Here is a 21,178-nt window from a genome sequence, read left to right on the forward strand (position 1 = left end):
ATCCAGTCAGCAAAAAGCAGCCAATTCTTACCTGAGGACCACCATCAGTAAGAATGCTCGGGGCCATCTGCATCAGGCACTTAATCTGAAAGAGCAAGAACTGCCCTGATATGTTCAGGGAGGCCATCGGCAGAGCCAGTGCTGTCCTATGAAGCCAGAAGCTTGTGGTGATGAACAGGAAATGGACCTGCTCCAACAAGAACTCCTAAACTCCACAACTCAGAAGCAATAAAGTCCACTGACTTAAAATAATAATGATGATGATAATAATAATAATAATAATAATAATAAGAAGAAGAAGAAGAAGAAGAAGAAGAAGAATGGGGTTTCAAGAACACAAGAAGTTTTTAAGGTCTGGAAACTTTCTTAACAGGGTCTCATGAATTCCAGACTGGCCAAGTAGGCAAGGCTGACCTTGAACTCCTGATACTCCTGCCTTTACCTCTCAAGTACTACATGACCATGTCCAATTCCTGTGCACTGCTAGGAACTGAGCCCAGAGCTTTGTGCAGCTTAGGCAAGCACTGTACCAAGACTTATACCCCCCAGAACCCTGCAGAAACTTGGAGGGGAAAAAAATGTAATTTTACACATAGATGTAAAATTATCATCTACAAATGGAGATAACTGAAAAACTGAGGCTGGACTCCTTTATGAGACTATGGGAAAGATGACCTGCAGTGGTGTTTAGGGGCAAAGTGCTTGCTTAGTATGCATAAGCCCCTTCCTTCTGTGCTCAGAGCAAGAAAAGAAATGGCTTCAGCTACCAGTGGTGATCTTCTAAAGGAGTCCTGTGGAAAAGCTCTTCTGAACATGGAATTAAGCTTCAACTTGATAGTAAACGTCTGCTTGTTCTTAAGATGATCTGGATCAGACTGAACAACAGAGATGCAGAGTTGAAATACTCAGAAATACTAGGATTCTTCTCACACCAGAGAACTCGTAACTAGAAACCAGGTGGGCAGAAGTTGCAATCAGCCTGTGTTGATGTCCTTCTACACTCTGGCATGGACACTCCATAGCTCACTGCTGTGCTGGTTGTTGATGGCTGTGTTCTAGTAGGTTTTTCTTGTGGAGCTATACCCTTGAATTTCAGGCGACAATCCTCCCTGAGTCTCTGTTATAACGATCAGTTGGACAGAGGCCTTTCAGTGCTAAAATTGTGACAACCCTGAGCAGACCAGGATAGTCCATCGCCCTAAGAATAGATCTTATCACTGTCAATCACATGGAAAGAATTTAGAAAGACTAAATAAAGAAAAGCGGACTGGGGAATGTTAAATTTTTAGTCTATCATCTTTTATACATACAGTTTTATAAAATCTTGGTAAAATCTAGACAATAAAACAGACCCAAAGATGAGGACACACACAGGGGTAGAAGCTTTCAGTTTTGGTTTTGTTTTGTTTTCTTCTTTTTCTCAGCATTTGGAAGCTAAACGAGGAGGGTGGCAAGTCTGAGGAGGCTGCATATCTTATGAGGGAGACAAAACAAGCTATTGTTAAGTTTTGCACACTATGAAGTTGTAGCCCCAAGTAGAATGCTTAAGTATGTGTGCTGGGTTCTGGATTTGATTCCCCAGCAATAAATAAATAACAAACTAAATACATACATATATACAATGCCAGGAATGGTGGCACATGTCTTTAATCCCAGCCCTTATGAGCAGAAGCAAGTGGATCTCTGAGTTTGAAGCCAACCTGATCTATAGAGCGAGTTCCAAGACAGCCAGGGCTACACAAAGAAACCCTGTCTCGATAGGAAGGAAGGAAGGAAGGAAGGAAGGAAGGAAGGAAGGAAGGAAGGAAGGAAGGAAGGAAGGAAAGAAAAGCAAGTGGCTGAGACAGTCGTGGTGGCACACACCTTCAATTCAAGCACTCAGGGAGGGAGAGGTAAGGGGATCCCTATGAGTTCAAGGCTAGCCTGATCTACAAAGCAAGTCTGGGACAGCCAACGCTATACAAAGAAAGCCTGTCTGGAAAAAGAAAAACAAAACAAAAAACAGGTGGCTGATTAAGGCCTTTAATCCCAGCACTCCATAAACAGATGGACTTCTATGACTCCAAAGCCAGCCTGGTCTATTCATTGAGTTTTAGGTAAAATAAAGCTACATGGTAAAACTGTCTTAATAAAATAAAAACCAACCAACAAAAACAGAGCTAAGTACTGTGGTGTATCTGTCATTCTAGTACCTAGGAAACAAAGACAGGAAGACTGCTGAATATGAGGACACCCTGAGCTAAATAATCAGTACCAGGCTAGCCATGGCTGCCTAGTGAGATAATATCTCAAAATAAATAGAAAAAAAAAGTGTACAAAGAACAAAATGTAACAAAGTCTTCATTGTATAATGCTCAGAACTAGTTTCTATCAACCATCTACTGTCCATCCCCCCTCTAGGACCTCCTTGTACTCATTAAATTCACTCTCCTGCCAAGCGACCCACTCTTCACAGAGGAAAATGATAAGAAACAGAATTTGGAATGGAAATAAACAGCAGATAATAATCCATAATTGTTTTTAATCTTGAGGATGAGTCACCCTCAATTTATTTCCACATTTCTCTGTCATCAGCTGTTCACTTCTTTACTTTGAAAATCACCAGATTAACACTGCCAAAGGCAGGTAGAAAATGATCCAAGGGGCCAATTCAGAGGTGTTACATGATAAGTGACTGAGAAACTGGGAACAAGACAATCCTCAGGAAAATCTCTTTTTAGTCCCAGCAAAGACACCGATGTGTGAACCTAATTCACACTTCTATTATCCCTATCAGGTTGTTTTTACAGCAGTGAAATTTTAGAACAAGACTTGTTAGGGGGTTATTTATTTCCTGGGAAGTTCTGTCTATCACTCTGCATATAATATTTTCTAAGGTCTAACTCCACAGTTTATTTCAAGCCATGCTTTGTACTTCTGCTTTTCAAAGACAAGGCTCCCACAGTAGCCCAGACTGGCCTGAGACTGTGGTACAAGTTGTCTTTGAAATCAGAACATAACTGCTTCAGCCTCCTGAGTGCTAGGATTACAGGCATGAGCCACTATGCCTGGCTCTAAGATCCTTTTTTTTTTTACCCCAGAATTGTCCTCTGTATAAAGAATTCCAAAATATACTATATAAATATTCTTACCACAGCCATAACAACCACAACACGGCACAGGTCTGTAATCCCAACTGCTAAGGAGGGTGACTCAGGACGATTACAAGTTTAAGGCCTGAGTTAGTGAGTTCCAGGCCAGCTTGGACAACAGAGTAATAAAATGCAAACAAAAACAGCAAGCTAAGGATATAGCTTAGAGGTAGAACACTTGCCGAGCATACAGAAATTAGGCCTTTTGTTTTTATTTATTTATTTTTTGAGACAGGGTTTCTCTGTGTAGCCTTGGCTGTCCTGTACTCACTTTGTAGACCAAGCTGACCTTGAACTCACAGCAATCTACCTGCCTATGCCTCCCTGAGTGCTGGGATCACAGGCGTGCACCACCAAGCCCTGCTAGAAAGCAGACTCTTAAATTCAATCTCATTGCCACATTAAAAAGGAAAAAGGAAAGAAGAAAGAAATATCAGGCCAGCAAGATATCTCAGCAGGTAAAGATGCTTGCTGCCAAGCCTGGTACGAATTTAATCTCTGAGACCCACAAGTTGTATTCTGACCTCTACACCACCCACACACAAAATAAATCAATGTTATTTTTTTAATGTAGTTTAGTTAGATAGGAATTTTATAAACTTGTAGGACTCTTTTGTTCATTGAACTGCCAGGGTCTTAGAGCATCTGTAAGGTATAAACTTAATATTTTATTTATATTTGAGTTACCTTCTTCAAGCTTAGGCTCTGACCGACTCAAGGGTAGACTAAGGTCTGGAATTCAGATGTTCCCTCTAAGAACTAGATCCAAATCATAGTCCAGTTAGAGCTGGCATGCCAAGGATGGTGCTTCCCACTGTCCCTAATGCCCTCTTCCAAACAACCCTGCAAATGCACACTGCTAGTTCCTTTCTCTTATTACTATTTAGTCTGTCTTCAGTTCTAGGGATCGAGCCGTCACACATGCTGGACGAATGCTCACCTACTCTTATTAGAAGACCATTTCTGGAAGGGTGTAGCAACGCACACAGTAATCCCAGCACTCGAGGAGCAGAGGCAGGGGGATTCTCTGTACGTTCAAGGACAGCCTGGTCTACAAAGCAAGTCCAGGACAGCCAAGGCTACACAGAGAAACCAAAAACAAACAAACAAAAAAGAGGACCATTTCTCAACTAAATTCATTCTTTCTTCCTATTTGTCTCTGTAGACAGCAAAGGATAAAAACAAAGAATCAGGACATTTGGGAAGCTGAAGCAGGAGGGCTGCTACAAGTTCCAGGCCAACCTGGGCTACAAAGTGAGCACCAGGCAAGTCCATGCTACATAGAAAAAAATGTCTCAAACAAAATAGCAATAAATAAGGACAAACATTTTCACTTGAGATCTCCAGATAAATGAAACAACAAAATGCTTTGGTTATGTGCTGTTTTCTCCTTTACTATGTGATGTGACTTTGCCATTGTAATCAGTGAACCTTCAAAAAAGGGGTGCATAGCCTGGGATTCACCTTACACTAGGGAAACACTGTCTTGGTTTTGATCTAGTTGACACATTTGCAAGGGCTGGCATGTGTCCCCCCACCCCCTGCCCTTCTAAAATGTTAATTTATGACAAGTGTGCACATTCAGTCATGCTGGACCACAGAATTTTGTGATGGGCTGGTAACTTTGTGGAAGGTTGTTATAGTTCATTCTAGAAAGTGTCCCTCCTCCTGAGTTCCACACTAACTAAAATGAGTGAGCATCAGCTCCTGCCGGATTCGGTCAGCCTCTAAGTCCAGAGACTCCATTTGCTCAAACTCGCCCCCAGGGGGCTGTTCAATGGGTCCAGTCATTGGAGAGGACCAAACATCCATTCCATGTTCCAAGGAAATGTTGTGCAGGACACAGCAAGCCAAGATGATGTGGCTGGATTTCTCTGGTGAATACTGCAACGCCCCCTTCGATCCATCCAGGCATCGGAACCTAGAACAGAGGGTCCGCAAAGTCTTCTCGATCACACTGTGTGTTGCCGAATGGGCCCTATTATAGCGATACTCCGCTGGAGTTTCAGGAACATGAAGTGGAGTCATGAGCCAGGTATGGAGAAAGAAGGAGCTGTCGCCTGCATGAAAGGCCAAAGAGAAGATGACTGTGAATGGATGACAAACAAGAACTGAGACTCAGGCTAGACTATAATCTCAGTGCTCAAGATGCTGAGACAGAAGGAATACCTCAGCTTCCATGCCAGTTGGAGCTACTTAGTGAGACCTTGTATCATGGAACAAAAACAGTGACATTTGGAAACACAGTGAGGAAGGACAGGAAAATACAACAGCCTTTGGAGCCAAAGCATACCATCGCATAATAACCAAGATAAAAATGTCATGAGAAAGTGGTGGTCGGGGGAGCTGGAGAGATGACTCAGCAATTAAGAGCCCTGTTTGCTCTTCCAGAGTGGTGGCTCATGACCATCTATAAGTGAGATCTGGTGTCCTCTTCTGGTGTGTAGGCATACATGCAGGCAGAATACTATATAATTAATAAATAAATTTTAAAAAAAGAAAGTAAAGTGAGGGTAGAGAGATGGCTCAGGTGTTAAAATAAGTGCTGCTCTTATAGAGGACTTGCATTCAATTCCCAGCATGTAACCCACATGTGGCGTACAACAGTCCTTAACTCCAGTTCCAGGGAAATCAACACTTTTTTGGCCTCCAAGTATAGTATACTGGTCACACATACATAATATATATATATATATATATATACACACACACACACACACACATATATGCAGGCAAACTCTCATACACATGAAATAAAAATTAACAATTTTAAATAGAGCATGAACTACTACTGATTGAACCCTTTCCCCTCTTCCCGAAACTTGTTCTCTGCCTACAGTTCTTTAGTCCTCCCTCCCTTTTCTCCATGGTGGTGGTGACGGTAGGTGATGAAAGTCAAGGCCACAGGCCAACCCCAGTATAGATGGCACAAGCCAAGAATGTCTGCACTTGGGAGGCTGAGGCAGGAAGGCGACCGGCGAGGCCAGCCTGGTCTTTACAGTGAAAGACCACCAAAAGCCAACAAAGTGTGTCACTGTTAGAAGCATAAGCAGTGGTGGCTAGCAATATCCTTGACTAAAACCGATGGAGAAAAGGCTGAGGAGTGACAAATCCAAATCGAGAGCATCTGAAAGGAGGAAGTAGAAACACAGGAATCACATTTTTGGCTTTTTCTTTTTAGGTGTTTTATTTATTTAACCATGCTGAGGGAGAACTTGGGGCCTTGCACATGCTAGAGAAGCATTCTGCCTCTGCTATAGCAATAGCCCTAAGAATTCCCTGTCTTTTTGTTGTTGTTGTTGTTGTTTGTTTTGTTTTTGTTTTGAGACAGGGTTTCTCTGCGTAGCCTTGGATGTCCTGGACTCACTTTGTAGACTGGCTGGCCTCAAACTGAGAGATCCACCTGCCTCTGCCTCTCCAAGTGCTGGGATTACAAGCGTGTGCCACAGCAACTGGCTTCCCTGTCTTTTTTATATACTTTTCTTTTTCCTTCTTCCTTTTTTAAAAAACTTTATTTTACATGCATTGGTGTGAGGGCATTAGATCCCATGGAACTGGGGTTACACACAGCTGTGGGCTGCCATGTGGGTGCTGTGAACTGAACCCTGGTCCTCTGGAAGAGCCATCAGTGTTCTTAACCACTGAGCTATCTCTCTTTTCATTTTCTTGAGACAGTTTCATGTATCCCAGCTGCTCTTGCTAGGCAGCTGAGAATAATCTTGAATTCCTGATCCCCCTTCCTTTACTTTTCAAGTGCTGGACTTATAGATGTGTGTGACACCATTCCCTGTAAGTTTTCACATTCAGAGATACTGTTCTTTTTAAAGGCTTAATAAAATGATAAAGGGTCAGATGTGGTAGCATATATCTTCAATCTCAGCACTCGGGAGAGAGAGTCAGGTAGATCTCTGTGAGTATGAAGCCAGCCTGGTCTACATGGTGAGACCCTATCTCAAACAAACCAACCAACCCTCACCCCAAAACCAAACAGGACACCAACCTTACACAATCTCTAAATAGTAAGAATTCAACAGAAAAAGAGAATTCTAATAAAAGATCTAAAAATACCCATGAGGAAATTTTCTAATTTTACTATTAACTTTAATGCCTGAAAGCATGACCTAGGGATTTCATACCATTTCACAATTTATCCTCCCAGTGCTGAAAAGAATAAGACCTGTGTCTGCAGTAGCCATCAGTTTTCAGTGGGACTGCATTCTTGGATACTGCAATCACATAAACATAATAACACTTTTGTAACAGGAGTTGGAGGAACACGAATATGATGATAAAAAACAGTAATTATGAGAAGAAATCAGAAACTGATTCAAATAATACACAAAGGCATTTCCTTTAAGTGAGTTCCTTATCAAAGGATCCTGGGAAGTGCTAAGAGAAGCAAACACAAGTTAGGAGCAAAGTCCTAGTCCAAGAGCACGATGTTTCTATAATGTTTAATATCCTGTTAAACAAAGCACTCACACAGAGGCCTGACTTCTTACCCACCCCAATCTGCCAGTGGGTCCTGAGTAGCGAGGTAAGCACTGTACTCATGACCCACCAGCAAGTTCAGCAAGTAGTCGACTCTTATGACAGAAATGGCCACTGTTCCAAAAATAATAAAAGCCTTCTTTCATTTAGGAGATTATGTTTCTAAGACTAGATTAGCTGAAAATAACTGAGATGTCTCACAAAAATTTAAAGTTTATATTTAGCTGGTTTTCTTTTTTGAGACAGTCTCATGCTGTAGACCTAACACTCCCTATGTAGCTCAAGCTGACCTTAAATTGACAGCAGTCCTCCAGCCGCCGCCTCCTAAGTGCTGGCACTATAGGCATGAGCTGCCACATCTGGCTCTTTCCTCCACCACTTTTGTTTGGTGTGAAGCCAGGGTCTCAAGTAGTTCAAGCCCCTGAACTCTAATACTCTTGTCTCCACCTCTCAAATGCTGGGATTATAGGTGTGTACCAATTCCCACTCTCCCTTTAACTCAACTCACTCTTTCCAAATATTAAATTAAAAAAAAATGAGTGTAGAGGAGGCTATGATAACATACACATGTAACAGCGCTTGTGAGGCAAGTTTAAGGACAGCTAGGGCAAAAAAGACAGGAGGAAGAGAGAAAGGGAAAAATGATACTGGATCCTAGATGGCTCCGTGTAAAGGTGCTTAATACAAATACAAAGCCTGATTGATCCATGACTGATCCCTAGAAACCATGTGTGGAAGGAGAGAACTAATTCCTGCAAATTGTCCTCTGAACTCAACATAAATATAAAAGTGTTTTAAGTGTGATGGTGCAGGCCTTTATTCCAAGCACTTGGAAGGCAGAGGAAGGCAGATCTCTGAGTTTGAGGGCAGCCTGGGCTACATGGAGAAACCCTATCTCAAAAACAAAACAAAATGTTTTAAAAGGATATTATAAATAATGAAAGAACACATGTGACAGATTGAACATTGACACTTGTGACACACTGAACACAGGGGCTGTATATAAGAGGTGATAAGCACTTGGGCTCAGAGTAAGACCCTTTCTCAAAATCAAAAAACAAAAATGAAAACCAGGAGCTGGGCAAGATGGCTCAGTGGGTAAAGTACTTGCCACATGAGCCTGACATGAACTCAATCCCTGGAACTCACAGAAAGGTGGAGAGAGAAAACTAATCCCACTAAATTTTCTGACCTTCACACAAAGGCTGGAACACATGCACCCAACACTTAAACACACACACACACACACACACACACACACACACACACACCAGTAAAATAAATAAAACATGCTCCATAGTCACTAGCTGCTTATAACTCACGCATCAATGGAAAACAGATACTCATGTAGGGATTAGGATTAGATGGGGAATGGATTATAAATGTTCATGGGATCACTCAGGCATCCTTAAGACATTTTGGGAGATCTTACCCAAAGGCTGCTAAATAGCACTAGCCTAAGAGCTAAAGAAATAATAACTCAAGCTGACTGTGTGCCGTATTCAGAGCCTGGGAGTTTAGGTAATACACTGTTAGAGACAACTAAGAATGATAACAGGAAGGGATGGTTTAAAAGGAACTTATAGTGGAATGTGATGGTGTGTACCTGAGATCCCAAGACAAGCCAAGAGAATCAGGCTCTTAAAACCAGTCTGGGAAACAGTGAGAGGCCTATTTAATTAAAAAAAAAAAAAAATTAAATATTCTGTGACTCTCGTGTGTGTGTGTGTGTGTGTGTGTGTGTGTGTGTGTGTATGTATCTGTGTATATATATGTGGCTCAGAGGTTAAGAGCACCAGATGCTCTTCCAGAGACCCTGAGTTCAATTCCCAGCAACCACATGGTGGCTCACAACTAGCTATAATGAGATCTGGTGCCCTCTTCTGGCGCACAGGTGTACATGCAGGCAGAACATTTAATACATAATAAACATATCTTTAAAAAATTAATAATACTATTTGACTTAAAAAAAAAAAAAAAAAAAAGCCAGGGGCCCCTGGCTGGCCTTGAATTTCCATGTAACACTAGCACTCAGGAGGCTAAGGCTGGTGGATTATGAGTTTAAGCTTAAGGCCATCTTGGGAGTCAGTTTGAGGCCAGATTGGAGGACAAACTAAAGGCCTGTCAACATGTTGCATGGAAATGGTATAACTGAGGACAATCAGATGCTGTAAACCCATCAATGCAGCAGTAGGCTGCACTTGAGCCTGGGTAGGTTTCTCTCTAAAGAAGCATTTAAACATTACGAACAGGTATTTCCTGAGAATTTACTGCATGTTAAGTGCCTCACTTTGATCACACGCGGTATAAATATGATTAGTGATTTTCTGCTAATACAGAGGTATCCCAACACTTTTGATAAATTTTTCTTTTTTTTATAAAAGTTTTCACTATGAAGTTCATATTGTCCTGAAACTCAAAACCTTGCCCCAATGTCTTAATCCTTCACTTTTCTTTTTCTCCTCTTCCTCCTTCCCTTCTTTTCTTTCTTGAGACAGGAGCTCACGTAACCTAGTGTAATATACATTGTATTCGCAAACTGTCATGTGCTGTTTGAGTTCACTGACTCTAGACTCAACGGTTCCTCCCCCAGGTTCAGGCCCAAGCACATCTCAATGTCTTCCAAGGCTCCCTGTCTAAAGATGGGCTATCTGCTACAAATTTTGTGATGAAAAGAGAATAGCAAATCAGTCCAGGAGTAAAAACATCTTGTTTTTTGGAACAGCTAGAAGGCGAACCATGTCAACAGATCTTATTATTACTTGATAATTACTTTTATATGCATGATATAAAAGTACCTACAGTGAGAAAGACAAGCTGGGGAAGTTGATCATGAGAAGCTCATCCACTGAGAGAAAACTCAATTAGGAGCTCCAGCTGACTGCTTCAAATTTCCCAGTCACTTTCTATTAGCTGTCTGTAAGCCCCAATTTGATGGTTAACTGTCTGTTTTAACCTGCTTAAACTCTATAGCCCCTCTGTTGAGACCCACTTAGTTCTTAGCATAACTATGGCTCCTCTGTTAACACCTGTTGTCACCTTTAGCATATTAGAAGCTTTAGCATATCAGAAGCCATTTTACCTCCCCAGTTCTCATCTTGAGTATGAGGTAAAATTAAGCTCAAGTTCTTAGTTCAATAGTTCAATGCTTGCTGCTTAGAATAAAATAATAGATGACAAATTCATGTTCTGCTTGAATTAAAGATAAATGTATGTTCTATTAGAGGTAAGATCGCTACATCCTGCTATGTTCCTTACTCCCAGAAAGCTGGAAAGCCCCTAAGAGGTCTCCTACTATAAATCCCAGCCAATCAGCTTAAAGCGCTTTGTCTAGCTTCATAGATAAAACACAATATACTCGGAACAAAGTCGATTCTGTTTAGCTCGTCAAGATGATGTAATGCTGCCCCCCAACCTTGCTTCCTATACCTGCTTACTTGATTGTTACCTAGTTACGGTTTTTCATATTAAAAAAAAAAACAAAAAACCTGCCTTAGAAACAGTCATAGTCTGGCTCCCCAGTCCAGATTATGGCCCTAACTGGTCAGTTTTTGTTCAGCATTCATTAAACTTCCATCAGTCTGAGTCTGGTGTCCGAGTGGTCAGTATGCAGCTAGCTATTCCTGAACCCATAACAAATCTATCACTTGTTACTTATTCTTTTACTTTATATATATTTAGTTAAATTCACTCATTCAAAACTGAAAACATGGCTATTATAGATGATTCTCTGAACCCTACAGAATACCCAGATTGGCCATGACCTTAATAAGTAGCAGAAACTGGTCTTGAACTCTTCATGTTTCTGCCTACTCTTCCAGTGCCTTGTTACAGGTATGTGCCATCATGTCCCACTCTTTCCTTTGTCTAGATCAGAACTCCTCTGCTCAAGTGATCCCTTTTGCCTCAGTCTCTGCTGTATCTGACACTACAGCCAGGAGCCACCATGCTCACTTCTAATAAATCATTCCACCCTTAAACAAATGTTGTGTCGGGTTAATCACAGCACTCAGGAGGCAGAGCAGGCTCTGTGAGTTAAAAGCTGGCCTGGTCTACAGAGTGAGTTCCAGCACAGCCATGGTGAGAAACCCTGCCCCCCCAAAAAAAAAAAAAAAAACACAACAGGTTGTGTATAACATAGCTCTTGCCCTGTTAGCTTAGCTTAAAGCTTAAAGCGTAAGGTGGTTTAATAGGAAGGCTTGGCCCACAGGAAGTGGCACTATTAGGAAGTGTGACCTTGTTGAAGGATGTGTGTCATAGGGGTCAGACTTTGAGCATTTTTGGTTTTTTGTTTGTTTGTTTTTTGGTCTTTCAAGACAATGTTTCTCTGTATAGCTATGGCTGTCCTGAGTCTCACTCTGTAGACCAGGCAGGCCTTGAACTCAGAGATCTGCCTGTCTCTGCCTCAAGTGCTGGGACAAAAGTTGTGCACTACCACTGCCCCCTTTGAGATTTTATAAATTCAAGTCTGGCCAGTGTTTCAGTTTCTTTCTGAAAATCTGAAAATCAAGATGTAGAACTCTGAGTTCCTTATCAGTACCATGTCTGCATGGCAATAATGGAAAAAAACCCTCTGAACCTGTAACCAGCCCCAATTAAATATTTTCCTTTATAAGAGTAGCTGTGGTCTTCCTGTCTCTTCATAGCAATAGGAACCCTAACTAAGACAAGGGACTAGGAAGAGAGTTCAGCAGTTAAGAGCACTGGTTGCTCTTCCAGAGGACAGCAGAGTTGCTCACAGGCATCTGTAACTCCAGTTCCAGGATATCTAACACCTTCTTCTGGTCTCTGCAGGCACCAGGCACACCCAAGGTACACGGATATACAAAACACCCATACAGATAAAATTCAAAATATAGATAAAAGAGGTAAAGCTCAAACAAAGCTTCCAGGCTCAACAGTTTCATTGTTACTAACAATACTTGTCAGAGCTGAACAGTCACTTTGGTTTATACTGCTTAATCGTGAACAGATTCTTGTCTGGCTCAAATCACTGAATCAGCCTTTTAATGAGACTCAGCTGATAGGAGCAGACTGGAGAAGCAGGCTCTTTTGTTTTTGTTTTTACAGAGTTTCTCTGTGTAGCCCTGGCTGTCTTAGAACTCATTCTATAGACTGGCCTCCAACTCAAGAGATCTGCCTGCTTCTGCCTCCCAAGTGCTGGAATTAAAGGTGTGTGCCACCACCACCCAGCTATAGCTTGCTTGCTTGCTTTTTTCTTCTTTCTCTCTCAGATTTGTTTATTTATTATGTACAGTGTTCTGCCTGCATGTACACATGCACGCCAGAAGAGGGCACCAGATCTTATTACAGATGGTTGTCAGCCACCATGTGGTTGTGGGAATTCAATTCAGAACCCTTTGGAAGAGCAGCCAGTGCTCTTAACCTCTGAACCATCTCTCCAGCCACCCCCCACGGGTTTTCCTCCTTCCCTCCCTCCCTCCCTCCGTCCCCACTCCCTTTCACTTTTTCAAGACAGAGTTTCTCTGTTAGCCATGGCTATAATGGAACTCACTTTGTAGACCAAACTGGCCTTGAACTCAGACATCCCCATCTCTGCCTCCCAAGTGCTAGGATTAAAGCATGCACCATCACACCCAGTTTCAGCTGGTTTTATAGTCATAATTTTACAGATGATAACAATTATTGGCCCTACTGAATGTACTACAACTACTAAACTCTGTACTGGTAAGTACTTTGGCTGATTTTTTTTTTGGGGGGGTGGGTGGTTACAGGATTTGTGTGTGTGTGTTTCCATGTTTTGAGGCCAGAAATTAACCTAAGTTGTCTTGGGTATTGTCTACTGTGTTGTTTGAGATGGGGTTTCTTCATGGCTGGAGCTTATTCCAGAGATCTGCCAATCTCTGCCTCCCTAGTAGTAAAATTGTAAGTGTATGCTACCATGCATGGCTTTTTATTATATGGGTTCAATTCCTGAGACCCCATACTTGAACAGTATCATACTCAGGTCCCCAGACCTCAAAGAAAGCACTGTACCACTGAGTCTCTACAGCAGCAGTTCTCAACTTGTGGGTTTGGGGGGGGTTTGAACGACCCTTACACAGAAGTTGCCTAAAACCATTGGAAAATGCAGATATTTACATTCCGATTCATAACAGTGGCAAAATTATAGTTATGAAGTAGCACTGAAAGTAATTTCACAATGAGGATCACCACAAAGTGGGAAACTGTCTTAACGGGCTGAAGCATTAGGAAGGTTGAGAACCACTGCTCTACACAGTTGTTTCTGTAGCTATAGTTGGCAATGCAAATTTTTGTAATCTTGGTTCTCTGTTTTTGAGTTTTGTCTTTTGATGCACGGTTTCACACAGCCTGCGCTGGCCTTAAACTTAGTATGTAAACCAAGGATGACCTTGAATCCCTGATCCTCCTCACCCTCCCCAAATTCGGGAATTGCAAGCTTCTGTCACCAGGGGTCTTTGTTTTGTTGTTTTGTTTTGGAGACAGGGTTTCTCTGTGTACCCTTGGCTGTCCTCTGCTTCCAGAGAGCTGGGATTTTAGACATGCGCCACCAGGAGCCCCCAAGATAAATTCTTAGAAGTAGAAGAACGAGGTGAAATAATGTTTGTAAGTTCCCATGAATGAGCTTTATTTTACTGTAATTATTACTCTTAGCTCAATAAAATAGTATGTGTGTGGTGAGTATGCCATGGAGGTTTAAGTATCTTTATGGGCCAGAAGAGGGCATGACCTCCCCTAGAGCTGGAGCTATAGGCGGTTGTGAACTGTGGGTGTTGAGAACTGCATTTGGAAGAGCAGGATGAGCTCTTAATCTCTAAGCCATCTCTTAAGCCCTCTTGTTTAGTTTCTGAGATAGGGGGCCATGTATCACAGGCTGGTTTCAAACTCCCTATGTAGCTGAGGATCATCCTGAACTTCTGATCTTCCTGCCTCTGCCATTTGTGTACTGGGAATACAGTTTGCACCAGCGCAGTTATGTAGTGCTGAGGACTGAACTCAGGACCTCCTACTCTACATCCCTAGTACTTTATTTTTGAGACAGGGTCTCCCACTATTCAAGTTGGCCTGAATGCTTTATATAGCCCAGCTATGCCTGGAACTTGGAAGCTTTTTGTCTCAGTCTCCCAAGTCCTGGGATTACAAACATATAAAACAATACCCAGCTTAAATATTGTTTTTGTTTAAAAATTTTTTAGATTTATTTTATGCGTATGGGTGTTATGCCTGCATGTGTATCTGTGTACCAGGTGCATGCTTTATGCTGTTGAGCTTAGAAGAAAGCATTAGATTCCTTGGAACTGAAGTTATGGGTAGTGAGCCTCCATGTGGGTGCTCACAATTAGCAAACCTAGGCCCCACATATTCTTTATAACATATTCTTTATAAGCCACTTCTCTATCCCTTAAATGCTGATTAAATAATAATAATAATAATAATAATAATAAAAACAAGGTGAAAAGGTTGAAGGTAGAATCCTTGCCCAGCATTCCCAAGCCTTGGGTTTGATCCCTAGTACAAGAATAATAAAAACAATTATGAACCAAGTGTGGTAGTGCATGCCTTTAGTCCTAGCACTCAGGGAGGCAGAGGCAGGCAGATCTCTGTGAGTTCAAGACCAGCCTGGTCTACAAAGTGAGTCCAGGACAGTCAGAGCTCTGTTACACAGAGAAACCCTATCTCGAAAAAACCAATAGTAATAATAATAACAACAACAATAATAATAAGAGTGTGGTGGTGAACACCTTTAATTTTCAGCACTTGGGCGGCAAAGGCAAGTGAATCTCTAAGTTCAAGGCTAGCCTGGTCTACATCAAAGTTTCCAGGCTAGTCAGGGCAATATAACAAGTCACCTGTCTCAAAAGTATCTAAAAAGTAATAAAAATTAAAGAAAAAAAAATTAAGGCTCAACAATTTCTCACCAGAGTGAAGAGTACAACTCTAGCATCTCAGATTTCACCCACTCTACCGCGTAACTTTTCTCCGGGTATAAATTGAAGATGTATACTTGCGAACTTACCAAGAAGCCAGCTATTTTTGGGCATCCCAGTTTCAAACTGACTGCTTAGAGAAGACTGCTGTAACACAGCACAGTCCTGGAGGCTACCTGGCCAGTTTGTCTCCACGGTCATTAGTGTCCCTCTGATGTCACACACCACCAGGCAGTTCAAAGAATGCAGACCCTTGCGGTTCACATAAGAGAGGTCTTCAGCATTTGGTGCCTTGATTGCCACGTGGATACAGTCAACCACCCCTATCACCCCAGGCATCCCTGCCAATCCATAGAATTCATCCTTTAGAGACTGTATAGCAGCTTCATCAGCTGGAAAGTGAATGAACTGTGAGGCCCTTTCCACAAGGGCTTCAGTGACATTGGCAACACAGCGACTCATAGAGGCTTGACTAATTCCAATTGCGTCTCCCATCCGAGTCTGGAAGGAACCTGAGGTATAGAAGCCTAAAGCCGCCAGGATCTGTGTCTCTGGGCTAATAGCCCTAGATCGCTGAGTAGGTCGAGAAAGACTTGCCCCCAAGAGTTCCACTAAATAGTAAATGAACTGTCGGGGAAATCCATACATGGACATCAAGTAGTCATCAGTCACATCATCCAGCTTAAAACGGTCCAAGGTCCGGTGGCCTCGGCCATACAGCAAGAGATCACAGTCAAGCACTGTTATTGGTATAGCCATTGCCAATGTGGACAGAGTCTTCTATCTTTTCCTAAGTTTTTCCCAATGAAGAGGTTGGCACAAAAAGTGTCAGGACTTAACAGCTAACCATTGGTGACATTTATGATCTTCTTTCTGTAAACCTTAATTAAAATAAAATAATCAGAAATCTACCAGAACCATACCAAATGACTCAAAACCTACACCTTTTCAGCAATTCACTTTAACTCTGGATTTTTCTCCACTGACTCACCACTGTATGACAAATTTAATCTGATTTGCAGACAATGGGAGTTCAATCTCAGTGGCTCATTTAATGACTGGAATTTCAACTGAGAACAACAAAAGATTAATGGAGATAAAAGAGGTCTACGGCAGCCATTAAATAGGTCACAAGCCATAAACACCTTAAGTATTACTAAGAGAGGCTTGTTTTCAAAAGCCCTATGGCTCTACCTTATAAGTACAAGACAGATGTGGGAGTGTACAAACCAGTCTAACTAGGGAGCTAGGAGAGAAAGAGAAAGAGAGAGGGAGGGAGAGACAGAGAGAACAAGCGCGAACGCGAGTCAGTCCATTACCCTAATGCCTGGGAATCTACAGTCTGCTGTAACAGGCTTTCCTTTAGGCCAGAAAGGAAGACTAGCCAGTATGAAAGGAAGGAAAGGAGGAAGAGACTGAGAGAACCAGGTTTGGCAAGACGGGGCAACTTTTACAGCCCTCCTTAAAATATTATGAAGGGACCAAGAGATGGTTCCTGGTGAAATGAGCTGGATTCCTGAGGAATCGTCTGACGAAACTCGTCCTCCGACCTCCACATCCTCGCCATAGCACGCTCTTCACCCAATACATAAGATGGATTTTAAAAAAAAGTTTATTCCTTCAAAAGTTGTGTAAATAAAAGGATACCCAAGACAGGAATGGTGCCTCATTGTAATTCCAGTACTTGGGAGGGGGAAGCAAGAGAATCATGAGTTCAAGGCAAGCGTGAAGTACAGGAGCGCTAGTTTAAAAAAAAAAAAAAAAAGCCTGGAAGGCTAGCATTCTGGAAGCTGGGACTCTAGCAACGCCGCGGGTTCCAGGCTAGCTTGAGCTCCAGCACGTTCTAGGCTAACGTGAATCACACCAGGGAGACCCTGCCTCAAAATAGCAAGATACCAAAGTCTGACTGCTCGGCCACCCAGAGTCATCAGCGAAGGCTGGTAAGCACCTCTCCGCAGCTACCGCGTCAACCGGGCCACACTCCACCCTCCTGGCCGGAGAAGGCCCTCCTCCGGAACCCGCTGCCGCACACAGCCCGCCACGGTGCGCAGCTCGGCGCCGCCTCTTCCGGCCAGGGCCCGCCCCACGCCGCGTCATCAGCACGGCGGACGCCGCGGCCCGCGCTTCGCCGCCGAACATTCCACACGGAGTCCAACCAGTCTCTCGCTCCCAAAGTTCCTTCCCGTGCACTTTTCATTTCTCCCGAGAGGCAAGCGACTTATCTCTGGAAAGAAGCAAGCCAACTTTGACAGAGACTCCGTGGAGCAGCGCTACCTAACGGGGCATCTGTGGCGTGGCGAAAGTGCGGCTGAGACTGGGCAGCTGCATTTCCCCCAGAGCGCTCTAGCGCCCCGCAGCCTGCACCGAAGCGGATGAAAACAAACACGAACGATGGCGGCGCCGGGGAGCGACTGCTTGCGGGCTTAGGGCAGCACTGGTCGCTTGACGCGTGAAGGGGAAGCGCCGAGGGAAACCGGTCGACACCAGTCCGACAACTTGCTCGGTTTCGGGAGCCAGGAGCCTCGTGAACGTGAGGTATCTCTCTGCGACCTGTGCTGTCACTACTGCCGGGGAGCGCGGAGCCCTCAGTTGGGAGGCGCGGTTAGCCGCCCAGGCCCCGGCCTCCGGAATGAGAGCCCGGAGCCCCTCTCTGTGCCGTAGTTTCGCAGGTACTCCCTTTTGGGGGGTTAATACCCCCCGGGTCTTCCAGCGCCCCCGAGTGGAAGGTCACTAATCTGCTTCCCCTTGGCCACCTTCTTGGGGACGCACAAGCCGGCCAGCCGAGGCTCCACTCCCTAACCCCTTCGTTAGGTTTTCTGCGGGAAGTTGGGTTGCTGGCGACCCTGTGGGCTCTTGAGCGGTCCCACCGTTACAGATGCCTCCCGAAATGTCCTCGCTATTTTCTTAGGTATTTGTATTAATTTGTTAAAAAAAGGTCTATTAGAGATAATTTTAGGGCCATAACTCTGGGGTTGGGTACTAAGATGAGTAAGGTAGGTTTTCATTAAACAAAACAAAACAAAACAAAAAAGAAACAACAAAATTGAGTGCCAAATATGTGCTCCGCATGTAGGTGTTGACTAGTGAAAAAAAGGGACCCAGGGTTCACGGCTATCTTCTTACTGGCAGTGGAACGACCTGTGGAAACCTGCGACTCATTCTCATTAAATAAATCTCTGGGTAAGCGGCTAAGCACCTTCCTGCACTCATCACTAACATATCTCTGTTTTAAATTTCCCACCTAATCTGCTCAGTCCAACCTCAAGTTAACATTGCTTTTTGCCCCCCCTCCGTCTCCCGCAGTGGACAGTCTATCACGTTGCCCAGGTTAGCCTTAAACTGTGCTTCAGTTATCCTCTTGCCAAAGCCTCTTGAGTAGCTGGGAGTGCAGACCCAGGTTTTCACCAGGCCTAGGTTGGGAGAGATGAAACAGAGTCCAGCCATGTAGCCTAGGTTGGCCTTGAATTACTAGTTCTCTTTCCTTAGCATTATAAGTGCTGAGATTATCAAGCAAATGCCACCATGTCTGGCTTTTGAAATCCTTTTAGCTATGTGTATGTTTATTTATGTGTATACACTACATGTATGTATTTATACACACACGTAGTATGTGTTCTTACTTGAGCATTAACTAGCACTTTGCTCAGTCTCTACAGAGCTATATCCACAACCAATAATACCTCTGTGTCTGTACATTTTGAGACAAGGTTTCCTTGTGTATTATATCTCGCTGACCTGGAATTCACTGTAGACTAGGCTAGCATTGAACTTGTGAGCAGCCCTCTTGCCTCTGCCACCCCTGGGCTAGGCTGTAGGCATGCTCACCATGCTCAGACAAACCTCATTATCTATCAATTATCTAATCTGTATCTGCTGTTGCTTTTGAGATAGGGTGTTTGAGATAGGCCCATGCTGGCTTTCCCTCTACGTAGCCGGGGTGACCTTGAACTCTTGTACCTCTCATTCCCGAATACTGGAATTGTAAGTGTGCACCACCATACCCAACACTAAAGCCTGAGTTTAAATCTTTTAAAGGCTTGTAAGTCATTAAAATGATTTCAAGTTCATTTTAAATACCAACCTGTAGAGTACATGTAAACTGATTTATTAGAAAAGTCTTCTGGAGGCCAGTATAAGCTACACAGGCAATTTCTTCTAATAGTGTCCCTTATGTCCTCAGTCACAAGGGAAGAACTGAGAGTGTTAATCACGACTACTTAGAAAAACAGCTCAATGCCATGAACAGTTGATTGTTAATAAAAGTAAATGCCTAATACTTAATAGAAGTCATAACAGAATTACAGTTTTGGAAAATGGTGCTTCCACTTTTGGTTCACATATATGAATAAAATGCCGAGTTCAAAGATATTTTACAGTCTTTCTAATTTTTAGTATTGCCAGTAGCTCTAAAGTCATTAAAAATTAACCTAAGATGGTATTAAGATCAGATATTCTCTTGGATTCCCCCCCCCATCCTCTCTTGGTCTTGTTTATGTTTTGGATTTTGTTTGTTTTCTTTGTGCTCTTGGCTGGCCTGGGAGTTGAGGTTATCCTCCTGCCTCATCATGCCTCATCATTGTTCTTGGCTCCTAAGTATTCACTACCACACCATGCAGCATTAAAAAAAAATAGTACATTTGTGCATGAGTATGTGTGTTTATTTGTGACTGGGCACATGTGTGCCAGGGGGTCAGAGAACTTGGGGGAGTAGAGTCTCTCTCTTTTTTTTTTTTTTTCCTTTTTCTTTTTTCAAAACGGCGTTTCTCTGTGTAGCATTGGCTGTCCTGGACAGCTTTGAAGGCCAAGCTGGCCTTGAACTCAACAGAGATTCGCCTGCCTTTGCCTCCCCAAGTGCTGGGATTGCAGCCTTGCCCAGGTGCAACATTTTATATTTTGAGACAAGGTGTCTCACCAAACCTGAAGCTTGCTGCTTTGACTAGACTGGCTGGTCAGCAAGCTTCCCGAATTTCACCTGTGTGTGCCTCCACCAGTGAAGGGCTGGGGACGCTTTCTGTGTTGCCTGGCTTTTACATGGATGCTAGCAATGTGAAGTTGGGTCCTCATACTTTTGTAGTAAACATTTCATCCATTGAGCCATTTCTCACCCAGAATTTATTATAGTATCATGTTTTCACTCTTTTCCATTGTTGCCTTCTTGTCTTTCTTTTAAAAATTAGTTGTTGGGGGTAGATTTGTGTCATAGTGAGTATGTGGAGGTCAGAAGACACCTTTGTGGAATCAGTCCTGTCTTCCCTAAGGTCTCTAGATTTGCACAGCAAGTGTCCATTACTCACTGAGCTGTTTTGCCATTCCCTCCGTTTTGACCTTAGCGCTTCCATTGGTGTTGAATAACTTGGAAAGTTACCAAATCTGATTTAAGAGTTTTCATGGCTGGCTGGCACTTACTGCCAAGCCTGATGATCTGAATTTGATCCTGGGGGACCCACATGGTAGAACGAAAGAACTGAATCCCATAAGTTATCCACTGACACACCCCACACAAGTATCTCAGGCCAAAGAGATGAACAAATAAATGTAATTAAAATTTTTTTACTGTGTTTATGGAACTTATTCTTTTAACTACCATCTCTCTTTCAAGGGTGTGGTTGAGCTTTCCAGCGGTTAAATACTTGGTCTTTGGTGACC

General features: G+C 43.0%; 2 protein-coding genes across 12 annotated transcripts in view; one reads left to right on the plus strand and one right to left on the minus strand.

Moving 5' to 3' along the window:
• Nucleotides 1-1,272: 1,272 nt before the first annotated feature.
• On the minus strand, nucleotides 1,273-17,608 carry Harbi1 (harbinger transposase derived 1). Of its 2 annotated transcripts, none has more exons than XM_021639336.2 (3): nucleotides 17,481-17,608; nucleotides 15,622-16,413; nucleotides 1,273-5,191 (listed from the first exon to the last, which is right to left on the minus strand). In XM_021639336.2, exons 2-3 carry the CDS (start codon nucleotides 16,289-16,291, stop codon nucleotides 4,812-4,814), a joined length of 1,050 nt encoding a protein of 349 aa, XP_021495011.1. In that variant the 5' UTR covers nucleotides 16,292-16,413; nucleotides 17,481-17,608; the 3' UTR covers nucleotides 1,273-4,811. The 2 variants fall into 2 exon arrangements, with proteins under 2 accessions (XP_021495011.1, XP_060227783.1); XM_060371800.1 differs by having other exon boundaries at nucleotides 17,429-17,548.
• A 148-nt stretch (nucleotides 17,609-17,756) lies between these two features.
• Atg13 (autophagy related 13) overlaps nucleotides 17,757-21,178 on the plus strand; it is a 28,905-nt gene continuing 25,483 nt past the window's right edge. For 9 of the 10 annotated variants that reach the window (XM_021639329.2, XM_060371794.1, XM_060371795.1 and 6 more), the window contains exon 1: nucleotides 17,757-18,067. The gene's annotated coding sequence lies outside the window, so the exon portion shown is untranslated. Of the gene's footprint in view, nucleotides 18,068-18,605; nucleotides 18,713-21,178 lie in introns of all 10 variants that reach the window. The other variant, XM_060371793.1, reaches the window with a different exon arrangement.

This window comes from Meriones unguiculatus, chromosome 18, assembly GCF_030254825.1.
Source record: "Meriones unguiculatus strain TT.TT164.6M chromosome 18, Bangor_MerUng_6.1, whole genome shotgun sequence".
Classification (NCBI taxonomy): domain Eukaryota; kingdom Metazoa; phylum Chordata; class Mammalia; order Rodentia; family Muridae; genus Meriones; species Meriones unguiculatus.

Coding starts and splice junctions, on each gene's coding strand:
- Harbi1 (XM_021639336.2), bottom strand. CDS start 16,291: ATGGCTATACCAATAACAGTGCTTGACTGTGATCTCTTGCTGTATGGC. Junction 5,192..15,621: donor CAAAAATAGCTGGCTTCTTG/GTAAGTTCGCAA, acceptor CCTTTCATGCAG/GCGACAGCTCCTTCTTTCTC.